Source organism: Poecile atricapillus, chromosome 4, assembly GCF_030490865.1.
Source record: "Poecile atricapillus isolate bPoeAtr1 chromosome 4, bPoeAtr1.hap1, whole genome shotgun sequence".
Lineage (NCBI taxonomy): Eukaryota > Metazoa > Chordata > Aves > Passeriformes > Paridae > Poecile > Poecile atricapillus.
This window is the reverse complement of record NC_081252.1, coordinates 68,043,731-68,060,150: the sequence shown is the minus strand read 5'-3', so window position 1 is coordinate 68,060,150 and position 16,420 is coordinate 68,043,731. Positions and strand designations below refer to the sequence as shown.

The following is a 16,420-nucleotide window of genomic DNA, read 5'->3' as shown; positions in this document are numbered from 1 at the left end:
TCATCTGGCACCTCCAAAGTTGGAGGCAACTGTAATGAGAAATTACACAGCAAAAATAAGTTTTAAAAACTTTTTGGAAATTTGCCACATTTAATTATTGTCCACAGCGGCATTAGTTTATAGTTCTAAAGGAATAAACAGCTATTTTCTGTGACTTTTATATGAAACTCAATTTCAAGACAGTCTGAAGATCTAAATTTTAAAATATGGCATGCATCTCAATAAACACAGCATATAGGAAAACTAACAAGGTCACCATAGCAATGCCAGTCTGGTATGGATGTGTAGATGCATTCCTTAGCAAATCTTGACTTGTCTGCAATTGCCATCTAGTGGCTTGTGGAAAATTAAGGATATCTATTTTCCTTGTCAAAAACCACAGAATTATAAGACTTCTGGAGAAGGATTCCTTCATTTTTGGTACTAGTTTCCACTTTTCAGCAGAGAACAATTAATCAAAGGTAAAGCACTCCCCTCTTGCCTTACCCAGCAGCAAAGAATTATCAAGGTTTTAGACATCAGAGAAGTGGGAAACTTAAAAGTTTTTCATCCTATTCCCACAAGCTTAATCAGCTTTGAAAGATGTGAACACAAGGAAAGAAAAAAGGGCAACAAAAAATTAGTGACTCCTTACTTCAGAGAGTAGGCCCTAAGAACAGTGTGTTTGCTTTTCTACAACTAATTCTCTTTCTGCCACATTCTCTGAAATTTAGACCTGGCAATGATCACAATGGTCACGTGCCATAAAAAAGGTTTAGGGGCACATGAAAAAAGTTTTGATGACGGATTTTTAAAATAAAAAAAAATAATTTACTCACAGATTTGATTAAAATCTGTGTTCTGTGACAAATTATTTTGTCAAATCAAAGGTTCAGCTCAGATTCTTGGCTACATACTGACAGATTACTCACTTTTGCACAGCAAGCAAGGAAGTTTGTATACACATCTCTTTCATCCTTCAAGACAAAAAGACTGCTTTTGTTTCCCATATATAAATTGACTCCATTTTATCATTTATTTAATTTCATTTTCCTGAAAGAAAATTATACACAAAATACTAGCTCTGCTACACTAATATTCATTAATATGGGATGTTTAAACTCTGGGATGAACTCCAAGGAGATATGACTTAGTTTTGGTGAAAAAAAACCACTGCTAAGGCATAGAGATAACAACCCTTTGAATGGCAGCTTGAGATAGTAAATATTGTATAGTTGTAGATTAGCTGCACACTATAAGTTCAAAGTAAACAGTATCAAGGGAATATTGTCCAAAGGTACAAGTACCAGACCTCCAACCACACAAAAATTTACAAGATTTCCAGGCTGGAGAGATTTACTTTTAAGAGAAAAGATGTAACAGTTGTTTTATGAAAAGGGCAAAATTTAGCATCTCAAACAAGATTGTTCCACATATTGAGGAATTAACTGAGCATATGTTAGCAGGGAATTCCTCTTAAAAAGCTGTGAACAGGAGGCTGGTTGAAGGAGTTAAAGGAAACCTAAATAAGTAACATCTCTTTGCTCCCAATGAGGAAAGGACAGTTCATGACTTTACAGAAGTGGTCCTTAACTGTAAGTTCTCAAGAGTCAGAGCCAGTGGATGATCATGCTGTGACAGGAGAATTATGGACAGCAAGGCCACATAGGTGTCAGCAAGATGACTTGTGTCCTATTCTATCCATCTTCAGCAACCTTTATATAAACCACTATTTTTTTTTCCACTGTTGCTCCCAACTTGAGAGAGCACATCCATCTCCACAACTGCACAAAGTTTCCTGACGCTTTATGGAAGGTTGCTGAAGAAATAAAGAATTGGCAAATTTTCTAGTTACTGACACAGAAATAAAAATAATTGTCAGCAGAGAAAGATGAATATAATAGGAATGTAGTGCTACTGAGATAATTTTCCTGAATTTCTTTGGAATGCCAATTCCAAAAACAAAGCTTTGGAAAATCATTACTGTGTGAAAACTGGTCCATCCAAGACGAGACAAGACATCCAATAGACAAGAAGTCTCTTTCAATCCACCTAGCTTTTGATCTTCCCCTATAAACCAATTTTTATCATTCTTCATTTCTGATCTTGCAAGACCTCTCAGATCTTTTAATTTTTTCTTAGATACAAATTGGAAGAAGGTTGTACTGTAGAAGAACACTACATAGCAAAATAAACTATTTAAATACTTTTGCTATATTAAAACATAATGAAATCTATGCTGAGATTAAGACTAAATTTTGTCCTTTCAAACAGGAATTCAGCCATCAGATAAATATAGTAACACTTCCCCTTTTGAGAGTTTGTAAGACAAGATATAATTTGTGTGTCTGAGATTTTTATTTTAAATGTAATGTCAGAACGTAAGTCTCCAAGCTCTGAGTAGTTCCTAAAGTGTATATCTAAAACTCCCTCTAATGAAGTGCTTCAAATGAAAACCAAAAAAAACATCAGGTAGAATTTCTAAAATCTTAATCAATTCACAAGAAGTTCCAACAGAAAACTTAATAACAAATAGACATATATATTTAATATAAGGATCACATATGTATTTGTGCACATTGCTGAAGATTCAGTCTGAGCAACTGTCTTATGGATGAGGACAGTAAAAATTACCTCAGCAGAACATGGGGTCCATGAAACTCCTCAGAGCTGACAGAGGTACAGTGACTGTGACCAGCAGAGACATCAGGGGATGCTGCATATGCCAGCCTCAGGCATAAGAAATGTGCCCAGCCAGGAGATGAAATGCAGATGGATAAACAGTAGCAGAACAATGACTACGACAATGAGTGAATGCCACTAATTGTTTCTTCCAAGTTAAACTCCATGCTAATATTGTTCTTAAACTATTCTCAGATTACATGGAATCAGACTTAATAAAATATCAAGAAACTTAACAAAGTGTGTAGATTAATTTATGTAACAGAATACTTCAAGTAATAGATAATACTATAATTACTTCATTTTAAAACACCTTTGAATTTGTAATGTAGTGAAAGCTACATTAATCAAAACAAGTTTTTTAGCAAGGATGATTCTAATTTTGATTCTTGTTAGCTCTGTGCTCCAATCACATTCATATCATAGAGAAAAATAATCTGGCAGTAACAATAGTTTTAGTCCAAGATTATTTTCTAAAACATGATTGTAGCTTTGGCTTTTACCTGGAGCATTCCCAAAAGATCGCTGGCAAAGGCTATTTAAAGGATAAAATGAATCAGCATATAATCAACAACTTTAACAATGCCCTTAACAATACTTAACAATGCCTTAACAATACTTAAATAGCAGTAAATGCTCAAGTACAGACAATTTAATTTATACATACTGGATTGAAATAAATTATTTTCTAATTTTAAAATAAACAAGTGGAAGTATGTAGTACTGTCATCTCTCTAGAATAGGAAGATTTTAGAGGAACTTTTTTTTTCCCCCATTTATACAAATCTAAGCTTCTCTGAGAATTTATTTTGCCAGAAACTAAAGGACAGTGAAGGAGGATTTCAGCCTCCATAGTCAATATTTCATAATGTGCTAAAAATACGCTGGCTGATATTTTTCCAAGTTGTATAGAATCTTTCATTTTTGAGCTGTCAATTTTAATTGCTCTGTTTATTTCTGTGCTATATGTTTATCTTGTAGAAGAAATAATGACAGACTACCTTATCCTACATAAATAAAATGCAAGTATTTTTTTATGCTATTACTGCAAGGAAGCAGATTTATACTGGCTGCACATTACCTTTCTTTAAATAATACACAGAACAATTATACATATAAAGATAATACCAAAAAGAAGAGAAGAGGGCAGGATTGAACTGCTTATTTTAAAGAATTGCAGCCCAGATGATGCTAGAAGCTTTACTGAGCCAAATTATGCTATAAAATGTTGTCCACATACTGGATACACCCACTCACCATGAGATACATGAATCTATACAAATGAAGAACATTACGACAGAGAATCCCAAATGTGCATATATCATAGAAAAGGACATTGTAGTCCAGATGCTGAAAGAACTAAGGTCTATAATGAAGAAACCTTGATTCTTCATTTGGGTAATAAATCAACACAGTGTTCTGAAGCATCAGATATGAGTGTTATGTTATGACCAACAGTAATTTTCCACACTTCAGTTGTCACACTAATACCTAAGAACCTCCTACTGGAATGTTACGGTAGTGTAAAATTTCATCCTGAAAATGTAAGACCAAAGTCTTGTCAACATACCCATTCACTCATTTTTAAGTACAATTTTCCTGTCATAAAACTTCAACTCTGATGAGTGAGGAAGAGGAAATAGAGAACTTCTGTCTCCAACACTATAAATATGGTTTCTAGAAGCCTCCATTAAGATTACTTTTAAAAAAACTAAGCAACAAAAGAGACTATAAAAACATCATAACTCTACTCATAAAATGAGATAATATTTTAGTGCTATTAGTGCAGTTATAATCACCATATGACTCAAGAGTATTATAATAAACATACTGAAAAGAAATACAGCACGAAAATATGTTCTGAATGCAAAAGATGCCCAGAGAACACCAATCAACCACAACAATCAGTAAGCACACTCTGGCTTTCTCAAACAGCACATCAGCTCATCTGAGTGATAGGGGCTTGCAATGATTAGAAAATACAACATTAAATTGCTTTAATTCAAAGGCCCAAGAAAGCATAGACACACTCTCGTATCCTTATCACCCTTGTTATAAGCAAAGCCTACATTAGGGAATACTTACCTAAAAATGATTTTGTTAGCCTAGATGATACTATAGAAGACTTTAGAAAAGATGTTTTACATGAACCTGTAATGTGCCTGATATGTCTCTACCCCCAGTGCTTTCCAATAAACATACTTTTTTAAAAAAATGGAAAACACACTCCAAGAAAAATGAAAATGTAAGGCCCACACCATTTGTCCATTTTAAGTAAATACTCTTCTCAACTGGGCAGTGTATGAAAACAAGTTTACAAAAATCTTACTCCTATCAGATGTGCAGTTTCAAAAGCAGCCAAGACTTAGGCTTATTTCTGGGGAGGGGGATTAAAAAAATGCAAAATGCAAGTGTATCCCTGCTCCCAGACTTGATTTCTGACTCCTCACATTTGCCTCTGCTAAACCTTCTAGAAGCTGTGAAAGAAAGGGGGAAGGCAAAAACAAGACAGTGCAGAATCTCATCACTACTGGAGCACCTTGCAGAACATCCTGTTTCTGCTGGGATCCAATTGTAACCATAGACTTCAAACTTTCAGAAGGAATATTTGTAGTACCACAAATCAGCCTGCAGCCCTAACGAGGCCTTGGACAAAATGCCTGAAATTTGGAGCTGTCACAATTTGGATTCTGTCAGACCACCCTGCTAGGAGTGCACATGTGGGGATGCCAAGATGCAAATCCTGTTGGGATTCTGCTAGAAAAGGGAGACAAGCAGCATCCCATCCACACTGTCCAAAAACAATCCCAAAACTATGCCAAAACCACACTTCCATTTTATCTCAGAGAAAATTAGAAAATTTTTCACTCCAAAAAAACAGCCCAGAGGGGAAATAACACGGATACAGTATGCATAATCAGAAATACTGGTTTGCTAAGTTAATTGAGAGAACAGACTCATTTTGGATGGCAATTGCTCAGAGGGGCCTCTACTTCAAGGGATTGTCTCTCCCCTTAGAATGAAAACCAGATGGGTAAATTCATTATTCATATTCCAAACACTACTTGCAGCACTCATTTTCTAATAAACAAGCATGCAATTCTCCATTGTGCATTCACAACCAGAAAATCTTATGTCTGTTGAAGAGATTGAGATATATGCAATCTATCAAGTCCTTGATGATCCTTCCTCAAGCATGTTAACATTCAATATGCCCTAATTAGTTTCCCTTTCAAATGGCATTCCTGATTTCCAAATTACAGGAAAACATTTATTTGACTGATAGATGAAATTATTTTATTTCTTTGCCTTTTTGGATGAGTTGTAAAAGCATTTTTCCTGAGGAAAAACAGGAATGCTTTTTTATTTTTTTCCACTTGCTCCAAGAAGGTGAAATTTTTTTATTTATCTTCACCATAACTTTTTGTTACTAAAAGGAAGGAAATGCTCCCTGAAGCCCACTACAGTATGCTTTTCAGTTTAATGATACAAACATCTTCTGAAGTAGAGAAGCATAATAAACTCATTAGCAGCATTTTAGTTCTCTCTGCTGCAGAAGCCTGGAGGAAAGAAAACTTAATACAGAGTATCTGATTCTAGCACTGAAATTTACATCTTAAACCAAATTACAGCATCTAATTTTATGCAATCTTTATATCTCAAGTTAGGATTTCTCTCTTTTCATTCTGAAAGGGGCTTGAGCTTAATTTGGTTTATGCTTTTCTACTTGTGTCTTGACTTATTTCTGCTTTAAAACATGAGAGCCTGAAAAGAGATATTTCCAGGTAGGTTTGGAGAACATAAACAAGCTTTCATGAATGTCATAAATATATCTAATAGAAGAGTTATCTATGAACAATATAATCAAAGGGCACCCTAATTTAGACAAGACTAATACATTTATACAAAAAACTATTTGAAAATAACATATTCAAATAATACAACTAATTAAATTCCCCTAATAGTCATAAGCAATCCATCAGAGAGAAAAAAACCCAAAACTAGCATATATACATTATAAAATAATTTTGGGGTTTGTATTTACTTTTAGGTGTCAGATACTCAGGTTCTCCAAAAGTAGCAAATAGATGCCTAAAATGCAATAACAGGAGACTGCAAGATCAAATGTGTCCCTGTTTAGCAATAATACATTAGCACTGTTATTTGTGAAAAACACATGATTTATACTGCACACGTATTGTAGAGGAGGAAACCAAATGAGAAGAAATGAAGTGCACAGTTAAACTAAAATAGATGAACACGTGGAGAACCACGGAAGTAAATTGCTGCTAAGAAACCCCCTCTAAGTTGCTACAACACAAAAGTCATAAAAATTCATGTGAATAAACTTATCTATTGAGAAAAACCCACATAAAGCCAAAAATATATATCATCCATATATCAAATGTGGAACTGTCGGAAAGAGGATGACAGTTTATCTGAAAAAGAAATTCTGCTCTATATCTAATGTCGAGTCATTTCCCCGCAAACCTCTAAGTAAATCCCTCCTGAACTCCATTAAATGCCTTAAAGGACAGAGGACAGATATATCCATTACCTTTACAAAACAAAAGAAAGATGAAGAAACCTTTGTTTGGAATCTCATCTCTCAGAAGCACTGCAGAATATGGGATGTTTTTCCATTTGAATTCTCACAGAATCTGATTCACACTTATCTTTTGCTTTAATCACTTGTTAAAATATTTTAAAACAGTTAAAAATAAACTACCTCTGCAAAAATGCAGCTAAAATTTGACATAATATCATAGTAACTGCAAAAATATCTCAAATATTTATGATTTTTGGCAAGAATCTTCCCAATCTTTAACACTTAGCAAAGTGACTGGGAACTGCAGTGTATCTTCTATATCAATAAATGATTCAGAAACAGATGGTATAAGTTCCATAAACATTTCAAACAAAAAAAGCCATGCCAATGTTTCTCCTTAGAAGGAAAAGACAGCCTCAGGCAACCCTGGATGCTAGCTTTAGCAGCATTATTTTGAAGAAAAACAACTTTTAAGGAAACTAGATTTCATGTCCTTTTTACTATGATGGGCCAAAGGTCACTTTGTGTTGTATGCAGTTTTTCAAGACAGCTGACTGTTCAGCTCTGACTTGGAAATGCCTGTGCATCACATCAGAAAATTCAGCAAACTGTGACCTTCATGATCATCTTTTCTTCTCACTTTCTCCTATCTGGATACATGAGAAACGAGAGCAGCAGTAACACTTCCCCATTCCATTGTTAATTCAGAATCCTAAACACTGATTTTTACTCAGCAAAAAGCATAAACACTTCCTATAAATTGTTTGATGACAAATTTTATGGAAATATGTATCACAAGGGTAGGAAGATGCAAACGAAACATGAACTGTGAAGACATGTGAAAGAAGAGCTAAGAAAGTCACCAGTATGGTGAGGGTGAGAACCTCCCAGGACAGGTTTCTGTCAGAACTCCAAAGTCACCATTCCAGGCAGGACTTGCCAGGAACCACACGAGCCCATCCATGCAAAGTGGTCACGACTGTTAAGGTTTATATCTCTGTTCCCACAGAGCTGTGGAAGACCATGGACTTTCTCCAGGACTGTAGAAAGCTCCCATTTGTACCCATGAAGCTTAAGGTTGGGTCCTGCACAGAGATAAGCAGTACCCAAATCTGCATGGATAGAAACTGACAACACTTTGGGGCACAAGTTAAAAGGACAACAGCCTCACAGATCCCCTTGAGCCTTTATGAGACAAGTCCCATCTTTGCATCTGTTCCCAGTCATCCACAGGGCTATAGGCCAGGTCTTTGCTAGAAAAGGCCATGGTTAAACCAAACAGAAACTTTCCCCTGATCAACAGTCACTAGTTTTTTTCTGCTGTTCTCACTTATGTCTTGAGGCCCTGGAGCTCTGCAGCCCCATCTCGTCCCAAAACAGGTCCTGCACTCTTGTCCATGCAGCCATGGGCTGTGACAGAGGGGAGCATAAAGGCCTCACCAGTCTGTACAGCCAAAGGTCAGTGGGTGTCATAAACACCAAGAGAAATGGGATCATAGAATACATTCAAGTAAGCCCTTGAAAGGCCACTTTATAGGAAAAAAAAAAAAAAAAAAGATAACCCAAGCCTTTAGCAGTCCAGAAAGTCAAATAAAACATGTTTCAGGCACCAGCATGTACATGGAGATCATTATAGACAAGAGAGGAAGCACAAAGAGCCCAAGTGTCACAAGCATATAAGCAAGACTTCCAGAGCACCAGCACTGCCAAGCTGAGCCCTTTACTGCTATGAGGCCTGAAGCCAAATTCCAGAAGAGAGCTTCCTTTTTTTCTGTAATGCCCACCTTCCAGGGCTCACTGATCCTTTACAAGGAGTGCTTCATGAACACCAGGAATTCATGATAAGGAAATATTAAAGGTACATGCATGGCTTACAACAGTACTCCTCTACTTCAGGTAATAATGTTAATTCTGATCACAGATAACATAAAATATGCCTAAGTACAGATGACCTACAGTAATATACCCATTTAATAAGCTTTTTCTGTCCATCATTGAGATACAATACAGTAACCACTAGACAAGCATGAAAACTAACATTTCCTGTGTTAAAAATACTACATATTTTGTACAATATTAATATTTTGTTTCAATTAAAATGCAAATCTTCCAATAAGCTCACTTACAGGATGTTTGGCTGAAAGTCTGCCAGTCACAGTTCCAGTTTGATTCCAAGTAGAGGAAATAAATCCCTGAAATCAAGTAAAGCAAAAAACAAAAAAACAACAAAAAAAGGACACACAGCTATGTTTTATTTAATACAGGTATCAGTAAGAAAAATTCACTGCAATCAAAACAAGAAAATATAAAATAAATACTTTTAAATTTTCCATGTATAGAAGTTCTTAAACTGTAAACACTGCAATCATTTCACATATTTTTAGGATTTTACAAGCTACTTTATAAATTTCTACCTTTTTCATGTATGTTTTCAGTCCATCCACATAAGTTGATTTCATCTTATGAACCTAGAATGCATAAAATTTAAGATAAATGTTTACTTACAAAAAGAAAGGATTATTTTCAAATTAAAGATCCTAATTTCCAAAAGCATCCTGTTTGTAGACTTTTATTTCTTAAAGACAGTTTTATCCAAGTAAATAATGGATTTATACTCGCTGATAGTTTAACCTATTCACATAAGTTAGGGAAGTGCTTGGTTATAACCTAAAGACAGGGCTTTGCAGATACTATTAAATGAACTACTTGAATTTATTATTTTACATCTTATATCCCCAGGTCAATAAATTACATGAGAACCCCCCACACACATGCAAAAAACACACACAAATTTAAAAAAAAAAAATCAAAACCAAACATAACCCCACATTTTTTACTTTGCTTTATTTTTTTAAATTCTTGGAAGGTTATTCACTGAAAACTTAATGATTAAGTGTGGGAGCAGACTAACTAGATAGTTTTGGATTTTCAGGAGGCTTGTCACCCCAAAATTCCCCATAAGCAGTTATCTCCTTCACTTTACACAAAGCATTTCTTCATAACTCAAAAAAATAGAGGTTTTGCCCTAAGTATGCTTTATAGCACTACACAAATTTAGCAATGAAGTTTTCCAATTGATTTTGCAACGTTGCACAAGTTGTTTGCTGGCTATAACCTAATATAGAGCAAAACAACTATAAGCATTAAAATTTAAAAAGTCTTAAGAACACTGACTTCAAATTAGTATTTGAATGAACTTTCACTAGAGCCAACTTATTTATTTATTTAACTATGAATATGTTATCTGTCTTGCCAAATTTTTCTTCAATACAACTACATTCTGTGAAAAAATATCAGCTCACCTGGCGGTATTCTAAAATTATCTTAGGCAAAGGATGAAGATCTTGCAATTTATTTAGCTGCAAAATCAAGAATGTGAATTAATGACACACTTTTCTTGAAGTTATATTATTAAACAAACCTGAACAGAATACATTTTGGAGGAAGAAATTTTCTTGACAAGCTGAATGGACAAAATACTGGCTGAAGGATGATGTCCTTCAAGCAGTCCCTCTCCAGCCCCAAAGAAGCCTTCATTAGGAAGGCTGGAGATTACTCCTTCCCATTTCATTTTCACTACTGTCCCAGACAGGACAAAAAGACACATAGACATCAAAACTTTTCCACAGCAACTTTGAAAACACAGGGGTGTGATGTGCCTGTTTTTTATGGCCCTTTGTTTTTTGTGCTATACAGCATAAACGCAAGAGAGAACACGATGGAAGTACCCACACAATCCAAGAGAATAATTTCTCCTGTTCATGTCTTAATAAAAGTTCCAGCAAAACTTCAAGAGAAACTGAAATTGTCAAATTAAAAATCAATAAAATAAAGTATATTTCTGATTACTTTGATTGGAAACTGCCAAAAATTCTGTTGAGCTAAAGAATTAAATTATTAAAATAGATATTGGATATTTATAAGTACCACAAAAAATATCTGGAACTGCAATAGTCCAGGATGAAAAACAGATGCAACTGTACTAGAATGTATATTTTAAGACATAAGGTTTTTTTCTTGCTACCAGGGAGAAACATTTTAAGATTAATTGCCTACTATTTATCTCCTGGAAGGTTTCATCCTACCTTTCTCTAAAAAACCAAGTCTCAGCAGTTATTGGAAAGAGAATACTGAACTACATAAAAGCATTGCTTTGATTATAGCAACAAATCTTATATTCCCACAAAAAGGTGACATGAATTCTATTTCACTGATCCCTCCCATTTCCCAAGGCTCTCTGTCACTCTCCAATATTATATGTTTGATCTATGAAATCTCCTTCTCCTTGAGTAGTGTGTGGGTTTTATGGTTATACTGTTGAGGTTACTGGAGATCATACTTGGTAGTTTAGACACTTGACTGAAAAGTGGAATTTCCTCCTTAAGAAATAAATATTACCCTTCTAACTTCTCCAAAGATGTTCATGTTCAGCAGTGAGTTGTGCACTTTAACTCCTATATAAACTAGAGCAATTCAATTGTAGCACCAAATCTGAAACAGGTGCAGCTGTAAAGAAGCTTCTTCTCTTCTAAAAAGAATCTCCATTACTATTATTATCTTCACAAAATGATTTTTTAATGATCTGACAAGGGGATCAAGAGCACCCTCAGTCAGTTTGCAGATGACACCAAATTGGATGGAAGAGCTGATCTGGTGAAGGGTAGGAAGGTTCCACTGAGGAATCTGGACAGGCTGGATCAGTGGGCCCAGGGGTCTGAGGTACAGCAAGGCCAAGTGCCAGGTCCTGCCCCCGGGTCACAACAACCCCTGCAGTGCTACAGGCTGGGGCAGAGTGGCTGGAAAGGGCCCGGTGGAAAAGGAGTTGGGGGTGCTGATTGAGAGTGGCTGAACACGAGCCAGGTGTGCCCAGGTGGCCAAGAAGGCCAATGGCTCCTGGCCTGGGTCAGCTGGGCACACCAGTCAGTGTGGGCAGCAGGAGCAGTGCAGTGACTGTCACCCTACACTCAGCACTGAGTACTGTGTTCTGCTTTGGACCCTTCATTTCAAAAAGAACATTGAGGTGCTGGAGAGAGTCCAGTGAAGGGCAACAGAGCTGGAAAAGGGTCTGGAGCACAAGTCTGATGAGGAACAACTGTGGGAGCTGGGGATGTTTAGCCTGGAGAAAAGGAGGCTCAGGGGAGACCTTCAGTAGCTGATTTGTTTTCCCCCACCACGGAGTGCAACTTTCTTTTCTGGCACAAGTAACTGCAGCACAAATAGTACAATACAAAAATAAACCAAGATAATTAAAAAAACTTTAGACAAACCACAATTTCACTGGAATATAACTTAGAAGTTTTGTCAAATCATGCAGCTGGTTTTAAAACCCTTCCCTTGTCTCACCACAACTTCTGAGGTGGATACAAGCTGTTGTATTTCAGTTCTGTGAAGTTTCTCACACAGCGTATGCAGCTTTAACTTATCAAATAGTACCTAATGTAAGAAAAAGATAATAAATCTTTCAGTGTTTCAAGAGTTGAAATAGAAAGGAAAAGTACTGGGTGCTTGAACTTAAACAGAAAAGAGGTTTCAAGGTAAATACAGCATACTGTAGCAAAGAACTAACAAAACTAAAATCTTTATTTTTGAGCTACTGAAGCAGTAACATAGTTACTTAAAAAAAAAGCTTAATTTATGTACATACAATCAAATACAGATTATTCAACATTGTTGTATTTATGAAAAACTGATATGTCTTTCATTAAAATCAGAAAATAAGAAAATTAATATAGAAGAAAATAAGAAGCAGTAAGGATTTATATGCTTTACAGTTCTTCTGTATCAATAAATCCACAGAATGTACACCTTAAGTAGAAACAGTAATACAAGTAATACCTCTCGGAGTTGACAACTGCTGGTCAAAAGGAATCGTTCTCCAGCAACCTCATGAGCCTCCTGTTCAAGCTCTTTGAGCCGCAACTATGTATCAGGACATCAAAATTATTCTGTTCACATTATTAGTTTCTTCAGTATCTGCTACTTCCAAGGTTAATGCAAATATTGAACCTTTATTTAAGAATGGAGTACTTGATATTATGTAATTGCTGGCCATCAACATTTGGTTGAGTAGATTGCTTATATACTCAATTTATATTGCTTCATGATCTGGAAAGGGAATTTATTGTAGTAAGAAGTACCAACATTTGTGGTTAAAGAATTTAGGTTACTGAAGCTTTAGAGATCTGTGAGAAACATAGCTATGCAAATTATTCAGATAAATTAGTAATCTGTCAGACCAGTGATTATCTAGTCAAATTTTATGTTACAAAATGGGATTCTCTTGTAGCTATTTTTATCAAAGAACAGTCATCTAAAGAGTGTATTGTTCACAAAAGAGGGAGAGAAGTCTATCGCTTCTCAGGAAGATGGTTACTGAAAACTGTATGTTCAGAAAGTAAAAATTACCATTTTTACTCTGCAACACATAACCCAAAAGACCTGCACATTTTGCAATACAATTTCAGTATTGGGGAAAGGCTGATGAAGCAAATACCTCTTTTTTTAACTTGTGTAAATAAACAGGGAAGTATCCTAAAATAACAAATATAATTAGTTATATTTATAACCATATAATAAAAACACCACACTATTACATTAAATGTGACAGAAGTTTCTTCTCTTTCTAATCAGTTATCCTCAGTAAAAGCACAAAGATATTATACAATTTTCAAGAAAAAAAATTAATACAAAATTTACCCCTAGAATCTCTGAGGTTTTTTTCAGTTCTTGTTTGTTCACATATATTTTGTGTGTTTCCATCACTGTAAATACAATTTTAGGTTATGAACACTTATAATTTACAATTCCAATTTTACATTCTTCTTAGACTGTAAAATGGAAACTCAAACTCACACAGCTGTTATGAGGCTATGATAAGATTTCATATTCTGAGGAATTACATTCCACTTGAGCATAGTCAGCAGTTATGTGAAAATAGTGAAGATTCGTATTTTGACCTGAACTTTCATACCTGCCAGAATTTTGATAAGTGGAAGCTCTAATGCGCAAAATAAGTTCCACAAACCTTGAGCCTGTAAAGTAAGATATAAATACATTCTTCAGTACCAGCTAATTTTGATCTCAAAACATATAGTGGTGTCATTTGGTGAACATATTTTCCAGTGAGCAGTATTTCACTTAATGTATATTCCCTTTTTATATGACAACACTGTTAGTGGCATGAAATACTACTTAGTGTAAATTATAGTATCTCAATGTTGTCACTTCCTTTTTGTGGTGAATAGGAATTTTGCAACAGTAACCACTTTGTACAAGAATGCTAACAATATATATATTTTTTTTCTAAACAGTTTATTTTTAAAGCAAGCTTCATTATAATATGGCACATAGTTATCTCTTTTCCTTTGTTCACTTGAACGATTCACCAACCATTCATAATCCAGAACTTCGTTTTCATTAGGGAGAAAATAAGAGTTGAAATGTTTATGTCCCCAAATTACTTACAGAGAACAGAAAGTCTGTTTTTTCTCTAACCACTGAAGCAATCTGATGTGTCTAAAATCTCTTGTGGGCTGGATCTCTGTGTTTCTGTGCCTTTGGTGTTTCCCTGCTGCCTCCCTTCACGGATTGCTCATCATACTGCTGGGCCACTTGGATATCCACATTAATATGGCTCCACCACCTCATGGTCTAAGCCCTACATCCGCTACCAGAAACTTCAAAGACAGTCCCTGGGAATCTATGATGCCTCTTGCACCACAACCTGGGTGTATCCCTAAATTCTGGCACTTTTCCAGTTATATGATCACAGGCAGAAAACAAACACACATACCCCAACAGATTTCTTGAGGTGCATTCTGAACTGAAATAAGGGGTAAAATAGAATGAAATAGTCATTGTAGGTCCCTTCCAAGTGAACTAACTAGACCCACTGCCTGGTCAATTCAGGGCTGACTAAAATTCAAAGCATATGGTTAAGGGCACTGTCCAGCTGCCCCTTAAACACTGTCAGGCCTGGGCTTTCAACCACCTCTCTGGGCAGCCTGTCCCAGCATGTGATCAGTGCTTGGTTAACACAGCCTAGAACACAAGACATGCTGACAGTTTTCATAAGCAAGGAATACATAGAAAAAAATAGCTATACTATATTCTTTTAACACTTTTTAGACAGTAATACATAGATTTAAACGCTAAAAGAAAAGTCAATATCCTGAACTTTTCCTGTTCTCAGAATCTTCATTTAGTTAAATGAAGAGAGGAAAAGTTCCTCCTAAAGATTAGCCTTGACACCATTTCCTTCTAGAAAAAATGGAAAATTTGATGGGCAATTTATTTTAAGTGTTGACTGCCAAGGTAAACCACTAAGGTCTGAAGCATTCTTTTATTCTAATTCAAATGAGAAATAAATCATTAACTCTCTTTAATTCAATACTTACATAGTTATTCCTGAGCAAATTCTTTTTGTCTTACCTTTAAGCCATGAGCAAGGTCCATCATTACATTATAAAGCTTCTCCAAGTTCACACCTAAGTTTTGATACTGATATAAATAAAAAAAAATCAATAACTTTATTGCTATCATAAAAATATTTAGAGAATTACCTTTTTAGGAAGGTATAAATTGTAAAAATGTGCTTTTCTGTATACCTTAATATTTTAGAAACGTTGTTAGATCTCTGTCCAACCCACATCATTAACACAGAACTAGATTATGAACATTCCAGATTTTGCCTGTTGTTATATTTACATTTTGTATCAAGTATGGAGAAACATAGTATTGATAAACCGCCTTTGACAGTGAAGTCAGAGTTCCCTTACTACTTGTAAGATGAGGAAAAATTCCTTGCATTCTTTTTCTCGTGTAAGTACTGCCACTTTAGTGTCAGAACTGTTAATTTCCTCCCTTTTGTTCCAGAGGTGTTCCACGCAGCATCAGGTCACCTCCTTCAATTGGCCAGAATACCATTTTGAAATGTATACAAATACTGAGAATGATTGTTTGCTCCAAGAACATGACCATTAAAAATAAAGACTGAGAAACAGCAGGCCCTGGAAGGTAGGGTGCAGAGAGCTCTCTTCAAAACTGAAATATGCAGATCCACTGCTGATGATCCTTGTTCTAAAACAGTCTAGTCCATACTGCAGTGAAATGTCACCAACCTGTCTCCAAGAAACCTTGTCCATACCAACTTGTTCTGAAACAAATGACCTGCCTGTGAAATACAGACAGTTTGTTTGATCCCTTACTGGA

At 35.5% G+C, this 16,420-nt stretch overlaps 1 protein-coding gene across 1 annotated transcript in view; it reads right to left on the bottom strand.

Annotated features, from left to right (window-relative positions):
• POLN (DNA polymerase nu) overlaps window positions 1-16,420 on the bottom strand; it is an 89,048-nt gene that overhangs the window by 59,179 nt on the left and 13,449 nt on the right. Inside the window, exons 8-15 of the mRNA XM_058838850.1 lie at window positions 15,641-15,709; window positions 14,181-14,241; window positions 13,907-13,971; window positions 13,046-13,129; window positions 12,554-12,643; window positions 10,513-10,569; window positions 9,625-9,678; window positions 9,337-9,402 (exon numbers count right to left, since the gene is read on the bottom strand). Of these exons, the coding sequence (XP_058694833.1) occupies window positions 9,337-9,402; window positions 9,625-9,678; window positions 10,513-10,569; window positions 12,554-12,643; window positions 13,046-13,129; window positions 13,907-13,971; window positions 14,181-14,241; window positions 15,641-15,709 (546 nt within the window). The remainder of the gene's footprint in view (window positions 1-9,336; window positions 9,403-9,624; window positions 9,679-10,512; window positions 10,570-12,553; window positions 12,644-13,045; window positions 13,130-13,906; window positions 13,972-14,180; window positions 14,242-15,640; window positions 15,710-16,420) is intronic.